The sequence below is a fragment of the Aspergillus eucalypticola genome (genome assembly GCF_003184535.1).
Source record: "Aspergillus eucalypticola CBS 122712 chromosome Unknown BO83scaffold_22, whole genome shotgun sequence".
Taxonomy (NCBI): domain Eukaryota; kingdom Fungi; phylum Ascomycota; class Eurotiomycetes; order Eurotiales; family Aspergillaceae; genus Aspergillus; species Aspergillus eucalypticola.
In genome coordinates, this window is record NW_020290296.1 from 337405 (window position 1) to 358374 (window position 20970).

At 50.7% G+C, this 20970-nt stretch overlaps 9 protein-coding genes across 9 annotated transcripts; 4 read left to right on the forward strand and 5 right to left on the reverse strand.

Moving 5' to 3' along the window:
- Nucleotides 1-76: 76 nt before the first annotated feature.
- BO83DRAFT_366061 (COPI-interacting protein CEX1) lies at nucleotides 77-3401 on the forward strand. The gene is made up of 9 exons (XM_025529697.1): nucleotides 77-436; nucleotides 520-657; nucleotides 723-833; nucleotides 898-1044; nucleotides 1102-1475; nucleotides 1531-1825; nucleotides 1878-2081; nucleotides 2131-2303; nucleotides 2353-3401. The coding sequence occupies exons 1-9, from the start codon at nucleotides 314-316 to the stop codon at nucleotides 3119-3121; spliced, it is 2334 nt and encodes a 777-aa protein (XP_025385491.1). The 5' UTR covers nucleotides 77-313; the 3' UTR covers nucleotides 3122-3401.
- Nucleotides 3402-3615: 214 nt separating this feature from the next.
- Nucleotides 3616-6217, forward strand: BO83DRAFT_380586 (uncharacterized protein). Its single transcript, XM_025531778.1, has one exon. It carries the CDS (start codon nucleotides 3911-3913, stop codon nucleotides 6017-6019), a length of 2109 nt encoding a protein of 702 aa, XP_025385492.1. The 5' UTR covers nucleotides 3616-3910; the 3' UTR covers nucleotides 6020-6217.
- On the reverse strand, nucleotides 6071-6367 carry BO83DRAFT_99321 (uncharacterized protein). The gene has a single exon (XM_025537777.1). The coding sequence runs from the start codon at nucleotides 6277-6279 to the stop codon at nucleotides 6121-6123; it is 159 nt and encodes a 52-aa protein (XP_025385493.1). The 5' UTR covers nucleotides 6280-6367; the 3' UTR covers nucleotides 6071-6120.
- Nucleotides 6341-7412, reverse strand: BO83DRAFT_380587 (peptide alpha-N-acetyltransferase complex A subunit ARD1). Its single transcript, XM_025531779.1, has 2 exons — nucleotides 6898-7412; nucleotides 6341-6773 (listed from the first exon to the last, which is right to left on the reverse strand). The coding sequence occupies exons 1-2, from the start codon at nucleotides 7265-7267 to the stop codon at nucleotides 6388-6390; spliced, it is 756 nt and encodes a 251-aa protein (XP_025385494.1). The 5' UTR covers nucleotides 7268-7412; the 3' UTR covers nucleotides 6341-6387.
- A 166-nt stretch (nucleotides 7413-7578) lies between these two features.
- Nucleotides 7579-9515, reverse strand: BO83DRAFT_380588 (PI-PLC domain-containing protein). Its single transcript, XM_025531780.1, has 3 exons — nucleotides 8649-9515; nucleotides 7988-8587; nucleotides 7579-7933 (listed from the first exon to the last, which is right to left on the reverse strand). The coding sequence occupies exons 1-3, from the start codon at nucleotides 9208-9210 to the stop codon at nucleotides 7713-7715; spliced, it is 1383 nt and encodes a 460-aa protein (XP_025385495.1). The 5' UTR covers nucleotides 9211-9515; the 3' UTR covers nucleotides 7579-7712.
- A 1091-nt stretch (nucleotides 9516-10606) lies between these two features.
- BO83DRAFT_439530 (SUR7/PalI family protein) lies at nucleotides 10607-12460 on the forward strand. Its single transcript, XM_025536184.1, has 2 exons — nucleotides 10607-11378; nucleotides 11430-12460. Exons 1-2 carry the CDS (start codon nucleotides 10973-10975, stop codon nucleotides 11999-12001), a joined length of 978 nt encoding a protein of 325 aa, XP_025385496.1. The 5' UTR covers nucleotides 10607-10972; the 3' UTR covers nucleotides 12002-12460.
- Nucleotides 12461-14117: 1657 nt separating this feature from the next.
- BO83DRAFT_380592 (uncharacterized protein) lies at nucleotides 14118-16553 on the reverse strand. Its single transcript, XM_025531781.1, has one exon. The coding sequence runs from the start codon at nucleotides 16227-16229 to the stop codon at nucleotides 14277-14279; it is 1953 nt and encodes a 650-aa protein (XP_025385497.1). The 5' UTR covers nucleotides 16230-16553; the 3' UTR covers nucleotides 14118-14276.
- A 384-nt stretch (nucleotides 16554-16937) lies between these two features.
- Nucleotides 16938-18638, forward strand: BO83DRAFT_419244 (WD40 repeat domain-containing protein). Its single transcript, XM_025534873.1, has 4 exons — nucleotides 16938-17028; nucleotides 17124-17145; nucleotides 17201-17696; nucleotides 17758-18638. Exons 1-4 carry the CDS (start codon nucleotides 17007-17009, stop codon nucleotides 18391-18393), a joined length of 1176 nt encoding a protein of 391 aa, XP_025385498.1. The 5' UTR covers nucleotides 16938-17006; the 3' UTR covers nucleotides 18394-18638.
- Nucleotides 18639-18715: 77 nt separating this feature from the next.
- BO83DRAFT_366081 (uncharacterized protein) lies at nucleotides 18716-19654 on the reverse strand (the record flags this gene model as incomplete). Its single annotated transcript, XM_025529698.1, has 1 exon — nucleotides 18716-19654. The coding sequence occupies exon 1, from the start codon at nucleotides 19574-19576 to the stop codon at nucleotides 18716-18718; it is 861 nt and encodes a 286-aa protein (XP_025385499.1). The 5' UTR covers nucleotides 19577-19654.
- Between the last annotated feature and the right edge of the window lie 1316 nt (nucleotides 19655-20970).

The following is a 20970-nucleotide window of genomic DNA, read 5'->3' on the forward strand; positions in this document are numbered from 1 at the left end:
AGCGCCAAAGGGGGACAAATCCGTTGTATTATTCCCATGTCCCCCGATCTCTCTCTCCCTGTTGAACTTGGGGGCCGTTGAATCTCTGTCGTTCTGCCTTGAACTAGAGATCGGTCGCATACGTGTCGTTTCTCTAAGGCTTTCTCTCTTTCTTTCTTTCTTTGTGTTATCCGTTTATATACCCTCCCCTTCTTTTTCCCTCCCCGCCGAAGACGTTCCTCCACTGTCGCCGCTGCGGTGGTATCTTTAAAGACCAGCTAGTAGTTAATTAGCTGCCCCCCTCCCACAACTGTCCGCACCACCCACACCAGCCATGGATTTCCTCAAATCTGCCGTCGCATCGGCGATCGCAAAGGGTAGTTCATTCCCTTACTCACTCGGAGACAGAGTCGACCTCTCCGACTCGATCTGGACGCTACACAATGCTACGAAACGGGTATGAGATGTCATGCGGGCCCGCGGAATCAAAATCCCCCCATGGGGCTAATGCGATTGCTGATCGGCGCTTGGTACGTATAGGAAGACGGTTCGCCCTGCAGCGTCTTTACCTTCGATATTGCTTCCAATAAGTCCCGTCTACCGTTGGCGAAGAATGCGGTGCGCAAGTCCCGGACGCTGAGACATCCCGGGGTGATTAAGGTCTTGGATACGATAGAGGTAATTGGGCATATAATAGATCATGCATTGTATGTTGTATGGTTTGGATGGCTGACGAGTTATAGACGGAAGCTAGCCTTTACATTGTCACCGAGCGAGTCGTTCCCCTTTCGTGGCATGTTAAGCGGAGGAGTCTGAGCGAGGAGACGTCCAAATGGGGGTTGTATACTGTGGCGGTATGTCCTGGTTATGGTGGGTGTAGTTGCGATTGTGTTTGTTCTGACGTATGCGGTTCTACAGTCTACGCTCAAGTTCATCAACGGAGATGCGGCCTCTGTTCATGGTGTTGTCAGGGCCTCCTCGGTATTCACAAGCGAGAGTGGGGAATGGAAGCTGGGCGGTTTCGATATTCTGAGTTCAATGAACGATGAGAATGCGGTCATTTATGTCGGTTTATCTTCGATTACATGACAGAAATGCGGTCTTACTGACAGCGCTTTGCAGACATATGGTAGTCTCGTTCCTGACGCGGCTCGATTCACACCTCCGGAGGTCGTCAAGAGCGGATGGGACACGATCAAACGGAACCCGCTGACTGCGATTGATTCTTACGGGCTTGGAATACTAATTTACGAGGTCTACAATGGCAACTTCACTGGCGGGGACCAGGTGGGCAAGACGACCAACATCCCGCCCAGTATGCATCAGAGCTATAAACGCCTGTGTACGGCGAACCCCAAATTGCGCCTGAGCCCTGCCCATTTTGTTGAGCAGGGGAAGAAGAGCGGCGGCTTCTTCGAAACCCCATTGATCCGGCTGACGGACGATATTGAAAGTTTGGGACTCAAGAACGATGCAGAGCGGGAGGAGTTTGTCAAGTGAGTCAATGTCTCGTTAGCAACAGGCTGCAACAGTGGATTCTGACTGGAGTAGTGAGCTTGATGAGTTGTCTGACGACTTCCCTGAGGAGTTTTTCAAGATGAAGGTGCTTCCTGAGTTGCTAAAGTCAGTTGAGTTTGGCGGAGGCGGCCCAAAGGTACTGGGAGCTATTCTGAAGATCGGGGCGAAGTTATCCCAGGAAGAGTTCAACTCGAGACTTACGCCTGTCGTTGTCCGACTCTTTGGGAACCCGGATCGAGCGCTGCGGGTCTGCTTGCTCGATAACCTCCCGGTGATGATTGACAACCTGCCTCAAAAGATCGTCAATGACAAGATCTTTCCTCAGATTGTCAGTACCTACACACCCCGGCTGGTCTCGATGCTAACTCCATATGCTACAGACCTCCGGCTTCACTGATGCCGCACCCGTCGTCCGAGAGCAAACGGTCAAGGCTGTTTTGCCAATTATCAACAAGCTCAGCGATCGCGTAATCAACGGTGATCTGCTCAAGTTCCTCGCGCGTACCGCCAACGATGAGCAGCCGGGAATCCGTACAAATACCACAATCTGCTTGGGCAAAATCGCTAAGAACCTCGGGCAAGGCGTGAGTGACTCTTCTTAAAATCCTCATACGCAATGCTGACCAGATACAGTCGAGATCCAAGGTTCTTATTGCGGCCTTCACCAGGTCTCTTCGGGATCCCTTCGTCCACGCCCGGAGCGCTGGTCTGCTCGCTCTCGGAGCGACGCTGGAGTTCTTCACCGAGGAAGACTGCGCGACCAAAGTGCTTCCGGCTATCTGCCCTTCCCTTCTGGATAAGGAAAAGTAAGAACACCCACTTTCTTGCATGGCTCGGGTCTAATGCTTCATATAGGATGGTCAGAGACCAGGCGAATAAGACACTCGACTTGTATCTCCAGCGTATCCGAAAGTACGCCAGCACAATGGCAGACACGGTAATTCCTCCGGCAGCCAGTGCAGATCCGACAAAGGATACAGCCCGTATTGGCACATCTAACGACAAGTCATGGGCTGGATGGGCGATTTCCTCGTTCACCAATAAGCTCACGGCGGCCAATGGCGAAATCGAACCCACCGCCAACGGTGCTAAACCGGTTGAGCCTGAACCAGCTCGTCCAGCTTCTGTTCCCCGCCCAACGAGGGCGTCATCGTCGGTGCAGAAAGAGACACTACGGCCTGCAACTCAGTCTTTGAACCGGTCCATGTCGGAGCAACCACCAACTTTGGCTAAAGAAGAGGATGATACAGAAGATGTCTACGACGCGTGGGGTGCAATGGACGATGATGAAGACGAGCAGCAAGTAGAAGAGGACCCGTTCAGTGCGACAGCAACTAGCAGTCCAACAGTTTCTGCTCCTGCACCTGCCCCTGCACCTAAAGCAGCCCCCGTTCCGTACGATGATGGCGGCGAGCCGGACTTTGCGGGTTGGCTGGCTGCCCAGTCCAAGTCAAAGAAGCCATTGCCAAAGGGATTGAATAAATCCAGTCCCACCTCGGTATCACGGCCATCTAGCCGCAGTAGCACGGCTAAGCCCAGGACCGTTGTCGCACCAGCGAAAAAGATCGACACGACACCTAAAGACGCTGAGGAGGACGACGGTTGGGGAGACGCTTGGGATTAGCAGTATAGATCCTTAATACCCGCATCTTTCTGTTCATCAGGGTACATATTCCCTTGCACTATATCGTGATTATATTCATCATCTTGCGACATATCCAAGGCATCAAGGCAGGGGAGTTTGGGCGCCATGCAGTATATAGTCTGGTTAATTGCTTGTTTGTTGCTGCTGCATATGAGTTGCGATAGGATAGAATTCATTATTGCAAACATTGTCATATACAGCTTGGTTTTGACAGTTAATAAATCTGGGGCAGCCCACTAGAAGTAAACATGAAACGCCGGGTAGCGGTAGGGGGGGAGCACCGTTAGACAAATCGATAGTTGAGTGGAGGAGAGAGAAATATTACTAGTCAGTCTGGCTTGAGGATCGACTCGATAAGGCGGAGGGGTGGCGCCAATCAAGCGCCGGCTGCCCCGTGATCACATCCGCCGCTGATCCTCCGCCGCCCGAGACACTCCCAAGTCATCTTGTCTCTCCCTCCACCTGCCGGCCATCCCGTTCTCTGGCCTTTTGAATTCCTGATCATCTTACTCAGGAGTAGGACTCAACTCTCCTACGTCTGCCGTGCGGTTCGCTCGCTCGTCCGTGCAGTGCCAGGGCTAATTACCGTGCTCGGAATCTACATAATCCTGCTGCCTTCCAGCGTCTCCGTACCTGAGTGTGTCCGGGAAGGCTGGTGGGTGTTGCATATCTTCCCATGCGCGATGGATGACGGGTTACGAACCTGAAGGTCAACTCGGTCCGTGATCCTGATTTCACACTTTTACAACACTATCTGTCCTCGCTACAATGGAATCCGACGAAGCTCCTCCTCCGCCATACTCTGCGGTCGACCCGTTACTCGCACAAGCAAACAGCCGAAATGCCGCTGCAACTGCGGAAGTGAATCGTGTCCTGCTACGTCTGCGTGGGGGGGAGACAACCCTAGGCACCTCGCCCTCAAGTCCTGCGTCCAGCTCCGCCAGTCATGATTTTCCAGCATCCTCCGCCAGCTTGCCTACCCACTTCACATCTGCTGCGGAATACTTCGTGGAGCGACCGCCTCCGACATCAAGCCGTCAGGGGGACATTGTGGAACATTGTGTAACGATCTTTCCGCGCAGCCAATCAAAGGATATCCGGCGTCGACCTCGTTGTTGGACCGCGCAGAAGACGGAAGACATCACCCAGCAGGACTGGGACGTTTTCCTGAGATACTTGTTTCCACCGCATTTGGGTCTAGCGTCTACTTCGGCACAACTGCCCCGTCAAGTGAGAGCAGAGATTCAACGTGATCGCAAGGATCGGCCCCAGGAAACGGATGAAGAACGCAAGAAACGGATCGCTGCCGTGATAATGGAGTGGAACCAATACTTCTTCGAACCCCGCTCGGCTCGTGTCGTATATGTCTACGTGATGGACCCTCAGAGTGCGCCGCGATCATCTTTGTGTCCTAAGTGTTGGCCGGCTGCGACAACGCGAGAGAATCGAGTCGCCCAGGCGTCCGACGCTGGTCGAGGTCGCTTGCAACAGTCGCCTGTGACACCAACAGCTGCTGAGCAGCCTGGTGCGCCTCCAGTCAGTGCTGTTCATACACCAGGGCCATATGCCTACCCACAATATCCTACCCCTCATACACCTTACGCACCTTATGGGCATCCTGTGCCATACAGCCCTGCTGTGTATCCGCCTCATCCCGCATATCATTACCCCCCTCCACCACCACCGCCGCCGCCGCCCGGTCACTACCCTCCTCAGCCTCCATGGGGCTGGACTGCTTCCCCTTATGGGGTTCCTTACCAGGATCCAAGCATGTCAAAGGGAGGAGGACCCTTGGATTGGATAGCGTCATTGGCCTCGCAGGCCCAAAAGTACGGAGAGCGCTTCACTGAGCAAGCACAACATTATGGAAGGCAGGTGGAGGAACAGGCTCTTGCTCACAGTCGCTGGATCGAGGAGCAGGCCGGACTCCAGGGACGAAAGGTGGAGGATGCCTTCACAGGCTTTGTCAGCCCATCTCGCGATGATTGGATCGCGAACCAACCCCCTAAGCCAGGGTACATACAGAATAGCACTGCGCATACACCTACGACCACGCCTACGGCTACGGCTACGACTACGGCTACGACTAATACAGTTACGCCTCAACGCACTACTTCAGCTCAACCCGAACGGACTCGCCGGGCTTCAATCGACTCGGAGGCATCCGACTTGTCTTTCTCTTCGATTGATTCCCTGTCAACAACGTCCGAGCTCAGCGCCTCTGATCTGGCCACGGTCCGCGCGCAGCTTTTGTCACTGAACGACCATCACGACCGGGAGTTGTACGAAGCCGCCGTGGGTCTGCGGCGTCAGCTTGACGTTCTAAAGCAGTCGCGGCGCCAGAACCGTACATCTGGACGAAGCGGCTGGCGCCACGGCTGGAGGCGATGGGACTCGCCAAGCGAGCAGCACCAGAAGCAGTCAGACAAGCGAGCGGTCAAAGAAGAGACCCGAGCCACGCGGAAAGCATTCCGAGATGTATTGCGTCGAGCGCGAGAAGAGCAACGCGAAAAGCGGCGGCTCAAACGCACCCGCCGGCGTCAGGAGCAGCGAGCACGTGAGGTGCAGAGGGATGGTGCTGAGATGCCACTCGAGCAGCACATGCAGCGATTGGAGCTTGACACTAATCGTGAGAGCCGCTCAACTGTGCAGTCGTTCACCTCCATTCCATCCCCGGCGCGGTCCCTGGCCGAATCGGATAGTGAAATTAGTTCTATCAGCACACCGAGCACATCAAGTAACGAAAAGATGCCGGTCAAGGGGAAGAGCGAGAAGTCGGCAATCGAAAGGAAGCCGTGCAAAGAAGCAGAGAAGTCATATGAGAAAGACAAGAAGGGCTCCGATCAATATAATCGGGGGGCGTCACGGCGCAATTAGTGGGCCATGGCCAGGACATCATTATTCGAATTACTTTATGGGACGATGCATGATCATAGCGGTGTTTATATTCATGGTAAGAGACTGGAATCGGGATTCTCTTATGTATTTATTACTTTCTTTATCATACCGGCGTCAACCCGGGGTACATTGTGGTCATTAGCATGCATCTTCAACATGAAACTTAGAACCATGCACCAACCAGTTCCATACCAATACCAAGCAAGACCCAAGACCAAGTAAGATCTACCATAAGCCATCGTATAACATCTATTTTATACAAGAAAGACAACCCCACTCTTTTCCCCCAGAACCTAGGACCATTTTATAAAGGAAAAAAAAAAAAAAAAAGAACAGAGGGAAAATTACTAAGAAGAAGAAGCCTGCGCCTCATTCTTCTCAACCAAATCCCCAACTCCCAACCCACGCCCAACCTTCACCTTAACCATCTTCTCAGTACTTTCCTTCTCCTCCTTCTTCCCCAACTCACCCACCTCATCACCCTCATCCGCATCCTTCTCATCTTTCTCCGCCCGCTCGCGATCCTTCCGCTCAATCTCCGCCCAATTGATAAACATGCCCGACAGATCCATGCGCATCGCATACGCATCCTCCCCATCCGCATAGTACTTGCTCTCCACACTATCGACCTGGAATCCGAGGGTATCGCGGTAAAGATGCAGAGCGGCTTTGTTGGATACGCGCACGTGCAGGGACACGTATTGTGCGCGGTGGCATTCGGCCATTGCGCGTTCTATCACACCCCAGAAGAAACACATTAGCACTTAACCCCCAACAACATAACAAAGCAACTCAAAAAAGAGATATATAGATGGAAATAGAATGATGAAATAAGGGAGGAGGGAATGGAATCATACGAGACATCCTCATCAACCTCTCCGCAATACCCAAGCGTCTATGCGTCCTCATCACAGAAATACTCGTGATATGCCCATGCGGCACCCCATCCGTCGGCTCCTCCTCCATCTTCGCCAACACGTACCCCACTACCTTGGGGTATTGTTCTGCGGCGCTGCCGGCTCCATTCTCGGTGGTGGTGGTATACTTGCTGTAGCCGTTCTTGGGCCGCACCACGGCCACGAAGGATAGTTGGGGCCAGGTCAGTGCATGGTACAGGTAGTATTTTAGAAAGTAGTTCTCGGGGAGGTTCGTGATGTTGCAGGTTTGGATCGAAGGTAGGAGGTCGATGTAGGAGGGGTAGCTGCTGAGGGGGAGGATGTCGACCATTTTGGTTGGATTGGAGTATCTCCCGGAGGGGGTTGGTTGGTTGATATCGGAGATGGGATTCGGGTGGGGAGGTTGAGGTATGGGGTTGTGAATTAGCCCCCCGGGTGTGGTGTGGTTGGGATTGAGTAGCTTGTTGTTGTAGTAGTCTACTGTGTAAAGTTGTGGTGATGATATTGAGGGCGGAGTTGGTTTGGTGGTGGTGGTGGTGGTCAGCTGAGTGGGCGCTAGCTGGTTTGGGTTAGGGGCATCGGAGTTACTACTTTGTCGACGGAGTATATCTTTGTTGACCTGTAGAGGATAGCTACCAGCTACTTAGGGTTAAAATTTTTACCTGCTTATGAATTTAGTTAAACCACTAGGTTCAATTCTAACTGTACAGTCGTGAGTCATAATATAAGTGTATCCATCAACTCCGAACTCCCACTGATATACGCTCGGAGCAACACTAAAATATCGATGCCATATACTGCACTCCCGCAATCAGAAGCAGCGTACTCATCACACTTACCCCAGGCATCACGCTCGTCGCGGCAGACGCTGCGCCGCAGCATTTCCCATCCCAGGTCACGTTGTTCATCTCGGCGGCCACCTCGAATACGGACCCGTTGAAGTTGCCGTAATTGTAGTAATCCACCAGAAGGAAGTTAGGCGGCCGGTCCCACATAGCTAAGAGATAACGAGATTAGCATGTTACACAGACCATAGTCAGCTGTTACTTACCCGTGCAGTTGCGGGCCATCTTTCCTAGACTACCGTAGCCGGAGACCGCATTGGTCTGGTTGAGCGAGGCAGTGTTGGGGATCAGCAGACTAATGCTGGCAATATTAATGTCGAGATTCAGGTTGTGGTTGGCCATGTACATCCGGTCTTTAGCATCCTGCGCGGACAGGTCCGGCGGGCGCTGCTCTGTGCAAGGGAAGGCTGCATCCGTGGGCGAAAACGGCGTCTCCCACATCTGCGAAAACTCATCCATGAGCCACGGGTAGGCCGTCTGATTGGCCTGGTAGTCCATGAAGACAACGGCTCGCTTGCCAGACAGAATCATACTGGACATCGTAGGCCAATCATCCAGCGCCATCGGGATCTTCGAGGGTGTAAACACATAGTCCATGAGACCGGAGTTCTGGATAGGACCCGTGAAGTTGCCGGGGTCTACATAATCATAGTTGCCTATCAAGATGGTGACCACGTCATATGGATGGGTTTTCACCCATTTCGTGACCGTCGTCAGGTAGTCTTCCAGAGGTCCCATGTTCAAAAGGTCGCAGCTGGTGTGACAGAGGTAGAGGGTGTTGTTGACCAGGTGTGTTTGAAATTGCACTGTCCGGGGTGTCAGCAAGATTCTATCCACAGGCTAAGCTTCGTCGATCGGGCAACTTACGCATCCGTATGCCATCGTCCAGCTGAGCGGTAACGTCTAACGCCTGGTTGGCGGCCGCATTGCCTGGCTTGACAAACGGGCTGTTGTGGGCAGCAACCATGGTGATGTTGGAGTACTTGCGCGCGCAAAACTCCGCGTGGCCATTGCAAGGCTGTGTGTTGACGACCGGGGTCGACGATGCAGTGGACGTCGCTGTTGTAGTAGCGTTGGTGCCATTGACTCCACCAGTCTGCCCGCCCACCAGCAGTGTGAGAGATTGGGACGAGGAAGTCACCGTCGTGGTGAAATTTCCGGATGCTGTTGTAGAGTTGGAGGTGGTTGTCGCGGAGTGCGCCCCGGTGCTCGTGACGGTATGTCCATTGTCGAGGGTCATAGTGGTAGTGTAGGAGAGGTAGTGACCTGTGGGCAGCGTCGCTTCACTGATGGACGAAGTGACGGTCCCCTCGAGAGTCAGACCGCCATTGTTGCCGGTCGTTGTTGTGGTGGTGGTGCTATCATCTTGTGCCAGAGATGGCCAAACGCCCACTGCCAGGAGCGGCAGTAGGTGAGCGATCAACCGCATAACAAGAGGTGGTCTGGAGTCAAGAGGCCGGTCTGTGGAGGCTCGGAGGTTTTGGATATATATACAGCGGTGTATCTGTCCGAAGAGGACCACACGATGCGATCAGATGCACCAGATGGATCAGGACCCTGAAGAAGCAGAATAATCACCGGGCGCGGAATGATGTCTTACGATGAAGTCAACCATGGCAGCTGGGCTGGTAAGGTATTTTTAGGTAGGTAAGGTAGGTAACAGGTATTGTTACCACGCAGGGTTTCCCGCCTTCAGGGTACTGACTTACTCTCTAGGGGGGCCGATCCCGGCAGCCATTGGTTGCCACCCCCCCTGACTGTCCGCCCCGCTGTCCCGGAGAGGAAAGCTCCAAGCTGGCCAGCAGCCGATCTTAGCCTGGCTTTCACTGGCAGATCGCCCGCATGGAAAATCCTCCCAGTCCTTCCGGCCAATTAAATTATCTCATCAGCCCAGGCAGCCAGAATTGAAAAAGACACCAAGGGTGGGGCCCACCTGTCGATGACGTTGTTTGAGCCAGTCTTGGCCAAACAGTCACTGACAGAACCGATTTGTTGCCGAAACGCCAGAATAGGCAGTGACTTTTAATTCCAGGCCCTATGAGGGTCACTGCTAGTCTTTCTTGGCAAGTGGCTCCTGAATGTCGTGAGGATTGCCAGATCAGCCACGATCCCCACTGCATTGGGTAATCGGGAAAAACCATCAGCGGCTAACTCATGCCAATCATCACTGTATTCCAGCCCATCACCAGCCACGAACTGGGGTGGTTTTGGTGTTGGTCAACGGCGTCCACGCAGTAAGAGCCCCTCGATCAACGGGGGTGATTGCTGTACTTACTTCAGATTACTTCAGAGCAAGGATGGAATCTGCTCATGATCGGCCTTCTCCACTGTCTCGTCCACAGTCAGACTGCCGCCCAGGAGGGAAAAAGAGGCAGGGCAAGGAAAGTTCCTGCCACCATCGCAAAAATGTTCCCATCAGGGTCTAGACCAGCGCCGCTGCTAAGAATACCTGCTGCGGCCCTGAGACTGAGACTTTCTCCCTGAGTAAGATCATTGAAGCCGCCAGCGTTACGGCTCGTGTGAAATTCTCATTGTTGTTTTTATTATTATTGTGAATATTGTTTCGATTTTTTTTTCCACTCCTCATTTATTTTATTCCATATTTTCTCATTCTAATTGGCTGCCAAGGCGTCTAACTTTTTTTCAACCTTAAAGCCCAATTCAATTCCACGGCAGATCAGATCAGTCGGTAATATTCAGTCATCCATCTGTGTACTGTGTATACGTCGCTCTCGCCATCCACTTTGCTTTCCCTTTCCCTATTCTTTTCCCCCCATTCCCGCCATCTCTTCCTGTTCCTCGCTCTCCCCCCCCCCCCCCCCCCTTTTTTTTTTTCTTTTCCACACTCTCTGGTTCTCTTCTTCTGGATGTATCCCCAGCTTCCTCTCCTGATCCCGTCAACCTAATCCCGTGGTTGCCGGTGTTTCCCTCCCCGCTGGTCCCTTCTCTATCTCCCCATCGAATCCTGGCACGTGGTTCACGGGGGGCGTAAACGTCATCCAGTCGATGTCTTTCCAAATCTCTTCTATACTACGTATTAGAATTTAACTAGACGCCCTGCTCTTGATCTGGGTCTCTTTCTACATCATTTCCATCCACCTTCTCCTCTATCCTCTTCGTCTATTCTCCGACTCTATTATCCGCAAATACCGGACCTGCCCTCTCCACCACCACGTGCTTGACAGCGGTCCATGGCAAAGCTGCCCCTGTTCAGGAAAGCTCCTGCGCGTCCGCAGGTCGGCCGGAGCAGATCGAAGGTGCTTTGGCATCGTATCCTTCGTTCCTTCTGCTATCTCATCGCTTGGATTTTCCTGATCTTGGTCTGCATTGGCAGTGTCGCCGATAAGCCCGTTCTCCGACAGACCTACTTCCTTGAGATCAACCTGGCGAATATCATCCCATTGTCCACCCCCAATGCGGTCCTGATTGATACCATTGCTCGCACCATCGGTCTGCACGACTTTTACCAGGTGGGACTATGGAATTTTTGCGAAGGTTATCAGGACCAGGGCATCACCCACTGCTCTTCGCCCAAACCCCTCTACTGGTTCAATCCTGTCGAGATCATCCTCAGTGAACTGCTATCCGGCGCAACGAGTACGCTCCTCCTTCTAGTATGAGAACGAACCGTCACTAACAAACTTGCAGTTGCTCTTCCTGCCGACATCACGTCAGCTCTGCACATCGCCCGCATAGCTTCACACTGGATGTTTGGACTCTTTATCACCGCTACCGTTCTAACCTTCATTCTCATCTTTCTATCTCCACTTGCTGTCTCCTCACGGCCTCCTCAAGCCCTTTCCTCCGACCCAGTCGTCAATCAAACCCACCCACAACATCGCCGTCGCACCTTTGTGCTTCTCCGTTCTCTTCCGTTCCTCATCCTAACCTTCTTGACCGCTCTCTTCACTGTTGTTGCCTCCGTCGTCGCAACCGTCATGTTCATCATCTTCCGCAACGTCTTCACCTCCGCCAGCGAAGAGCTCAACATCGACGCCTGGATCGGCACGCGCATGATGGCTTTCATGTGGGTCGCCTCCGCCTTCAACCTGATTGCCTTTATCCTCCAGCTTGGCTCCTGCTGTGCCTCTTGCTGTGGTGGCCGCAAAACCCGCAAGCAGCTCAAGCATAATAGTGCCGGCACTGCGAGCCCTAGCAGCACCGCTTCCCCTGATGTGCGTGAGAAAGAGCATCCACACAGCCCCGCAACTACGGAGTGAGCTGTTTTCTCCCTATTCCGGACCACATATGCTCTCGCAGATTGTGGTCCCTTTTCCTCCTCGCATTCAATACCCCGAGATTCATACCCCGAATGAGGAATTTCGCCTGTACGACGATGATAAATAGAACATAAAGGTGTGAGCATCGCAGAGGCCCGCCAATATATACTGATCTGGATATGTATACTGTACGTCTTTCTTGTTTGGTTTCCCGTTCTGGTTCGGGTTATGCTGTATAGACGCGATGGATATAGATCGGGGCATATTCAACTTAGACGGGATTCGGTTTTGGGTCTGAGTTGAGCTTGTGGTTGCCTTGCTTCCTCTTTGATACATTGGGAAGGCGCTGCGCATGCCATTCAGCTTGCATAGGTTACGATTTTTACGACTCTGTTACGTTATTACGAGCGTGCGTATGCTAAAAATTCAATCCAGAGGATATATATTTGAGTTGAGAACTGTAATTCATTCGGGTGCTCAGTACTGTCTTGGTATCATAGAAGTGTGTAATTCGAGCGATGGTAGTAGTAGAAAGGGTACTACTGATCGCCATAATATACGTCTACAGTACTCGGCCCTGCTGCCTACACTGACATAGGAGCTCAATTCAACTCTGAATCACCAATTACCCCACTTACTGTTGGGCTCTAGACAAGTGGAGTGGAATTCAATCTGAGTATGCAAGTAGGACCAGAAACACCTGCACTAGAGAGGGGCAGCGACAGCCAACTTGACAACCTTCGATACGTCAATATAGGGTGCCGGAGGCAAACGAAACCATTTTCCCATGGAGGGTTATTCTTGGGCGTTGTGGATCTGATAGAGAAAAGAAAGCAAAAAAAAAAAAAAAAAAAAAAAAAAAAAAAAAAAAAAAAAACAGGCGGCTAGCACTTCAGACGGGGAGTCTATTGGAAACCCATATAAAGACATCACGAGTAGAGTCGCACACACAGTAGCCTGAGGCCTACCTCCGACTGTTTTGTAATCACTTCTATCGATCGGTTTATACTGGCTATTTTAGGCAGTACATTTTTTGTTGCTAATGATCAACCTTGCAAGTAGCTTTAGATGTGGTGCTAATCATATAAGTTAAGGGAGTACTTATACTTCCAAACAATCACATGGCAAAGACAGCCATACTGTATATTGTCGAAGCACTAACCGCTAGACCAAAAACGATTTATATCGCTGCTAGTCAGCCAGGCGACGGAGAGATCTCTGTTCCAACATAAATCATCTACTAAGTCCTTCGCAGAACATCCAAAACACTTATTATTACTCAAAGACGGTCTTGAGTCTTCGAGGTTAAATGATTAATGTCTACCAAACTAACTAAGCGCCATCCTTCGACCATGCCACACGGGGCATGCATCGGCGATGTTCAGCGGTGTTCCATTCATTAGTAATTGGTACGTGCCCCGGGCTGAGGCGTTCGTATCAATCTATGTTTGAAGAGATATAAAGCAAAAGGAAGAGCAAAAGGCAATCATAAAGTTATCTTTTGTGTTATCTAGATACATGTAGGAATTGAAAGCAAAGGAAGATGACGAAGTACGGATCGGAGGGGTTAGGAGGCGTTCTTCCGATCGGGAAGGCACGCTGCAGTGATGCTTGACTTGAGGGTTCGATTTCCCCTCGTTGGAGTCGTTTGATCCGTTACATTGGCCTGGACACTGTACTACTACTAGTATAAGTACGTACTGCGTAGCAGTGGTTGGTATGTATATAATCTCTGGGGTGCAACAATACCTACTCTGGGCAGGCAACGTTGAAAATAAGGCTTTAGGCATTCCTAAGGTGGACTATACAGACCACCTGCGCAAAAACAGTTTGTCTGACCTGATTTTGCAATCTTTCCCCACCAAATTCACCCGTTTTCGGGCCGCTCTGCGCGAGATTTCATGCCCTAATGGTGAAGGAAGCTGTATATCACTAGATATACTGAAAAAAATTGAAAGCCCCTGGTGGACCCACAACCTTAAGATGACAAAGTAGAAGTCTTACGCGCTACCGATTGCGCCACAAGGGCTACTTGTTGAAAATAGGCAACCAAAGTTTAACCTATCAGGTTAGCTAGAATTGGAGTGTACTTTCTTCTCGCATATCTCTCTCCTCACCTCCCCCAAAAAAGTGCCTTTCTTTCTTTGACAGTTACCCGTCGGGTCTACTCTCCACTTATTAAAAGATGTATTTCACTTATTGCGGACTTCTGAACCAGCTTACAACTCTAAGAGCGAAAGAGCCGCGCAACTACCCCTTATCAGATGGATCTCTATCATTTTGAAACATTCTTCGGACTATCCTCAACCTGAGCCGTAAGTAGATCAGAATCACGCGACTTGGACGTGGCACTCGGCGAAGCCAACTCTTGCTCCATCATACGAGCCAAGTCATCGTCGTTGTCCTCCACCCGATCGTCTGACGCAATCTCGCTGATGTCTCTTATTGGTACGTGATCGTTCCGGCTCCGTTCGGAGTCGTGAGGCCCACCCGCGGGTTTTAGAGATCCTTGTCGAGGCGCTGGGGTTACACTGAGGCGGAGGTTTTGATTGCCGACGTCTCCGTCCGCATCACCAAGCCAACTGTATTTCTTGTTCCGCAGTGACTGAAGCATCTCCACGCGTCGTTGACGCTCTTCCTGTTCTTCTGGGGTTGGATTCGCTGCAGCTGACCCGTCATCGCCTGTTTCTTCGGTCAGGTCGATTGTGATAGGCTCCCCAGCAGATGCATTTGGTGTAGAAGCCATGGATTGTGGCTGTGAGGTCGACGGTTGTAACGAGGTTGCGTTTGAGCTAGCCTGGCGTGCCCGGGGAGGTTTGTATCCAGTTGGAATCGGGGCAACTGCAGGCATTTGCTTCTGAACTTGAATCTCATATAGTAAATTGTTGTAGATAGTGCCGAGATCATGAAGCTTGTTCTTCCACTCGATAGCCTCTTGCTTGTACTGCTCGACTCTTTGTTGATGCCGGGAGCACACACGTCGCAGCATGGCATTCTGCTCAAGTAGTGTCTGTTGTTTTGTTTTACCAGTCGCCGGATCCATGGCCGTCAGGTCCGACGCCAGTGCCCACTCCTGTTTATACTTGTTGCGCTCCAGCGTCAGCTGCTGTACCTTATTCCGCAGAGTCGCAAGGCGTAAGTTTGTCCGATCATCCGAAACTTCGATGCACCTGACATGGATATTCGGAGCCGACGGCATATATCCCAATGGGCCCCCATAGACTGGATACGGCGAGACGTACTCTGGCTCGGCAAACACTCGCTGCAGAGCTTCGCGGTTTGTGCTGTCGACGATGTCTTGATCATCAATGGAGAATCGTTCCTTGGTAATCTCGCTGACGGAGGGCAGATCGAAGGATTGGTCAAACACACTAATATTCGCTGACATGTCTTCCTTGTTTCCTTCACCATTACCCGCGCCCTGGATGTCAAAGTTAAAAGAAACCTCGCCATCAGGGATGTCCAATGGAAAATCGCCCAAATGATCTTCAAACAGAAGGTCTATAGAGTCGAAGACGGCATCGGACTGTCGTTTCTCAACATCGCTTGGCGTATGAGGGCCCGTGCCTCCTTGTTCAGGTTGTCCAGAATCTAGTGATAATAACGAGGGTGTTTTATCCGGAGACTCTGTGGTTGAATATTGCGACATCTCTGTGGCTTGCCTTTTTCTAGATTGGTCCCAGTAGACACAATCTTCAGGGAACGCCTCGTCGCCATTTCGCTTCCGCTGCAAGACTGCATCAATCTCCTGCAGAACAAGTTCGGAATCGAAGAGAGGGTCGTACAACTCCTCTGTGGCGTTATTGGAATCGTCAAATGCCGAAAAGTCTATCTCTAATTGTGGAGAACAGGTCGCGGTATCTGCCCACGACTGTCGGGGCTCAACCACCTTGTCGGCCGGAGGTTGTTTTTCTGAGGATGCATCATTGACTTCCACCTGCTTCTCGTCGTTGTGATCTTTGTGGGTATTCCCGAGCGGTTGTGTGCAGTGTCGCGGGTCGGCTGGGGTTTCTGACGTCGCGTTCACATCTCTGGTCGGCAGTTTCCGTTTTTCATGTTGGGAGGACTTGGTGGAGAGCTGCAGCTGGGACCCAGGGGGAGGTGTAAGCCCCAGATCATTCACGTGCAGAGGAGGTAGTGATGGGGGAGATGGAAGGCCCTCAAGATCTTGAAGACCATGAGGGTCTGGAGGACAGGTCTGGAAAGAGGTAGAAATACCTTCAGCCATGCTTCCATTCATCCCAGCGACAAATTCAGGCCCAGTTCGGAGACGGCCAAATGAATGTGTACCGTGCTATGCCGTTCAATATTTCCTAAGGAAGGTGGCGATGGCACTTAGGAGATGAAGCGCTCCATCTACTCATAGCCCAGCTCTGCAGATGGTAAGAATGAGGATATCCCTCGCTTCGAGACTGCTGTGAAGCGTACCTCTTGAGAGCAAGTATTCAGATCCCAAAATGACTGTGATTTGAGACTTGTCCCGCGGGAAAGATGTACGGGAAGTAGATAACAGGGAGAGCCAGCAGGTGCCTCAAATAGATAGCCTGTCAGCAGGCTCAGGCTAGCCACTGGATACGCGCCCTATTGCATAATCCGGTTTGAGTGCAACAACTGTACAGTTTGGCCAATCTTGGGGAAAACGAGATGCCACACGTGTCCAGGGTGCTCGATATAATCCCCGAACGAGTGAGAATGACCAGAAAAGGCCAGGTCAGCTCAGTCACTCAGAGTAAAGAAGCAAAGAAGTACATCGCAGTAGAAAAGATTCCCATTCCGTCCAAATTTAATCCGAGATGATGTTCTCCGCCTTTCACACCGCCCTGTGGACCGCTCACGTGCCCCACATAGTGTCCGCCGCCAAGCTGGGCGGCCGTGGCTTTAAGGCCGGCAGGAAGCTGATGGGCACCCCATCTTCCTTTACTTTAGTAACTGGCGACTCCCCGATTCCCCGTCCCTCCTCGCCTTTTCAGCGTCCTTGCTTCTGGGCTCGTCTACAACCTTCAACATGAGCGTTATACTTTGCACTGGTATGCAGATTTCTGAGCGATAATCGGTCTCCAATTTTTTGTGTCTTTCCTGGGAATAATTGACTGACCAACGTTCTATAACTCGTGATTTACAGCGGGCTACGACCACACCATTCGGTATGTCAGACTGTGTTACTTGCGCTCGAAAGTTGACGTCGCTAACTTGGCCCAGTTTCTGGGAGGCCTTGTCGGGGATTTGCTCGCGCACTATACAGCATCCTGATTCCCAAGTTAATCGCTTATGCATCACCCCCGATAAACGGTACTTGGCTGCCGCCGGCCACAATAATGTCAAGCTGTATGACATCAAATCTACCAATCCCAATCCGGTCATGACCTTCGACGGCCATACAAACAACATCACTGGCGTCGCTTTTCACTGCGAGGGAAAGTGGATGGTCACCAGCTCGGAAGATGGTACGGTTAAAGTCTGGGATACCCGTACAGGCAGCCTGCAGCGCAACTACGCGCATAAAGCTCCAGTCAACGACGTTGTAATCCACCCCAACCAGGGCGAGCTCATTAGTGGGGATCGCGCTGGTATTGTCCGGGTTTGGGACCTGGGTGAAAGCGTCTGCACTCACCAGCTGATTCCTGAGGACGACGTTGCTGTCCATAGTGTTAGCGTCGCAAGTGATGGATCCCTGCTCTGCGCTGGAAATAAAAAGGTGAAAAAGACAATTACTCGCCGCTTGTCTTCATCACTGACTTTGAGCGACCGGCCTATAGGGTAATGTCTACATCTGGCGCATGATCCAAGACGCCGAGATAACGCGCATCGTTCCGATATGTACCTTCCAGGCGCACAAGGACTACCTCACTCGCGTTCTTCTCTCCCCTGATGTCAAGCATCTCGCAACGTGCTCCGCAGACCACACGGCCAAAGTATGGAACCTTGACCTTGATTATCCGCCGGCCAAGATTGCCGCCGCCAATGCCGCCAAGGCCAAGGCCAGAGCCATCTCTTCACCCGAATCGAATGACAGCCCTTCTTCCCCGGAATCTACGCAACACGCGAATCACGCATCCCCCAACGGCACTGACTTTGAAGCCAACCCTTTCAGTCTCTTCCAAGCAGCGACACCTATAAACAACGAACCTCAGCAGACTTTCCCTGTACAACCGGACGGACCCCCCATGGACTCCGCGACAGGAACACTTTTCCTAGAGACCACGCTTGCAAATCACCAACGGTGGGTCTGGGATTGCGCTTTCTCCGCTGACTCTGCGTATCTCGTCACAGTATCCAGCGACCACTACGCCCGCCTATGGGAGCTGGCTTCGGGTCAGATCATCCGTCAATACAGTGGTCATCACCGCGGGGCGGTATGCGTAGCGCTGAACGACTATTCCGAGCCGCGTTGAGAGTTGTGTCTTACATTATGAGGCTGCCTAGAGGCAGATGTATGCGTCTTTCAACCTTCTTTTCTTTCAGTTGTCTTGTATGGTTCAGGGCTAATGGTCAGCATGGTGCCTGGTTTTGGGGTGGTGGCACGAAGGCGAATCGCCTACTGCATTGGAGTTCAGGTTTTGCTTGATTTTCTGTGTTGTGTCATTGGATGTTAGCGAGTTATCCTGGTTCCGATATCCGTATATGCATGAGTTCATTGTATGACCGATTTTATGGTTGTAATTGTTTCTAGTCATCCATCACCATTCTCTACATACATAAAGCTTTCGGCGACTGTCAAGGCAGTTTACTGGTATATGACCCATTCCTAAACCGTTCAAGTTCGGGATGAGCATCATTTCCAGTACCGATATAGATATGCCGTCTGGGGATCTGAGCTATCTCCTCTAATGATTTTTTCTCCAGAACATCCACCAAGGTGTTTGCCTTGAATACCACACCACCACCTGAATTTGTTGCATAGTATATCACTTCACGACCAAAGGAATCATGGTATCTAACCCGGAAGGCCAGACGGAGGGCCGGATCATCATGATTTTCAGAGCTTGAAATTGCATATAGATTTGTATGTGTTTCTTCCAAAGGACAGAGCTCTATTTTTATAAAGATCTTGTTATCCCTGATATCCATATCATGCGGGAATATAATCTCACAATAGTAGATATAGATGTGGCGCCTGACCTGTTCTTTCAGCTGATAGCTATATTCAGTATTTCGGATGTCTGTGCTTTGCCACATAGTATTTTTCACACTCTGCCGCTTTTTATCACTGATTTCAGGGATAGCAGACTGTACAGCAGTGCCATCCACAGGGTCAAGAAATCCTTCACTTATAACCTTAGCTGTAAGGCTTTGAAGGATACTTGTGGAAGCTTCGTAGTCCCCGTTCTCTGTCTCAGCTAGACTTTGCCTTCCTGCTGCATCCGCCTGAGACTCTTGACCCTGTGGCTGCGAAAAGTATTTCAATGCTGTAATAGACTCTGGATCAGCGGATGGCACATCATCTCCTCCTTGGTCAGTGTTGATAGAGTGCCTTGTCTCGTCTCGAGATCGCGATGACTCGGCATGCAGTTGGGATAATTGGCCCTCGTAATTTGTTTCGCGCTCGCACAGACACTTGTGAACGAAGTCTCCCATTTCTTGATATTGTTCCACGTTGAAAGGTTTATGGACTCTCACTCTTTCAGTGACTCTTCGACTAGGATGCGAACTTTCTTTGGGTTTGTCCCCATCACTTTTTGGTCTCCTTGGAAGATGTGGACGCAGAGCGACGTGCGTGTTGTTTCCTGGTGTTGCCTATGTGATTTCAGTAATAAGAGTCAAGATTTTAAGATCCTGGGAATGTACTAACAAGTCGGGCCCACCAATCTTTGCTAGGGAGACAAACAAGTAGGCTCAAAAAGGCACGCCACTAATTTGGGTGGTCTGAGATGAGATGCCCGGTGAAACTTGAACACTCTAGAAACCTTGTGAAGCGTCACTAGGAGTGTGTTACAACGTCTCGGGAGTGCGGCGATTAATAGCGGCCATCAGGCGAATACCGCTCTATGTACAACATTCGAAGTAATATCTACGTGATACTTGGGACCGCCACCCAACTGGCCACTCAAACTGCCATCTAAACAAGGTATCTTTAGGTCAAACGGCTTTTCAAACAGTTCGAAATCATATACCTTAATTATTTAAACTTCTTCATGAATCTTTTTCCTGATGTTTAACCCTAATTTCGGACGTCTGCAAGGTTATCAATAAGGTCGGTTTAGAGAGCTGTTCAAGAAGTTATTCAGAAGACTGCTTGGGAACTCTGTTTAGATGATCATTTACATAGCAGTTTGTATGGCTGCTGAGAGAGCTGTTTGAAATTATCACAACTACTTGGATAGCTGTTTGGATGGCTGTTTGAATAGCTGTTTGGAAGATTATTTAGTTATTTAGATGCTTGTTTAGATACCTGTATGGGTGGCTGTTTGAGGAGATGCTTCAAGCTCTGTATATATTCTGCTGGTAGTAACTAGTAGTAACACCAAGCCGCTATTAACCGCCATCATACAGGAGGGGATACCTATCCCGCTCCTGTGTGCGTCTTGCACGAAAAAAATAGTAAAATAAAGAAAATAAATATAGAAATAAAATTGAATAAAAGGATAACAATAATAATTCGGGCTCAGCCCTTTGAATATAGTGCTATTCTATGGGAGCACGAGGCGACAAAGGTAAGACTTTCTTATGTGACTGTTTAATGTGCAGTTATTACTTCATATGATCGAGATTACTTCTAAGATGATTTTCCAATAATAAGAACTACTATCTTTGGAAGATGCTGGCAGTCTTGATTCAAAGTGATATCAAGGTTACTAGAATTTGAAACTCGGATACTCGGATCGAATAGAAACACTCTTAGGGTTAAAGTAAGTAGTAGCGAGAACAAGTGGTCTAGGAATAGTCGAATATAGGTCTAACCTAGTAAACACTCATGTGGCCAAAGTATTGATATGGAGTTGGAATAGCAGGCATTCGCCTAGATTGACTCC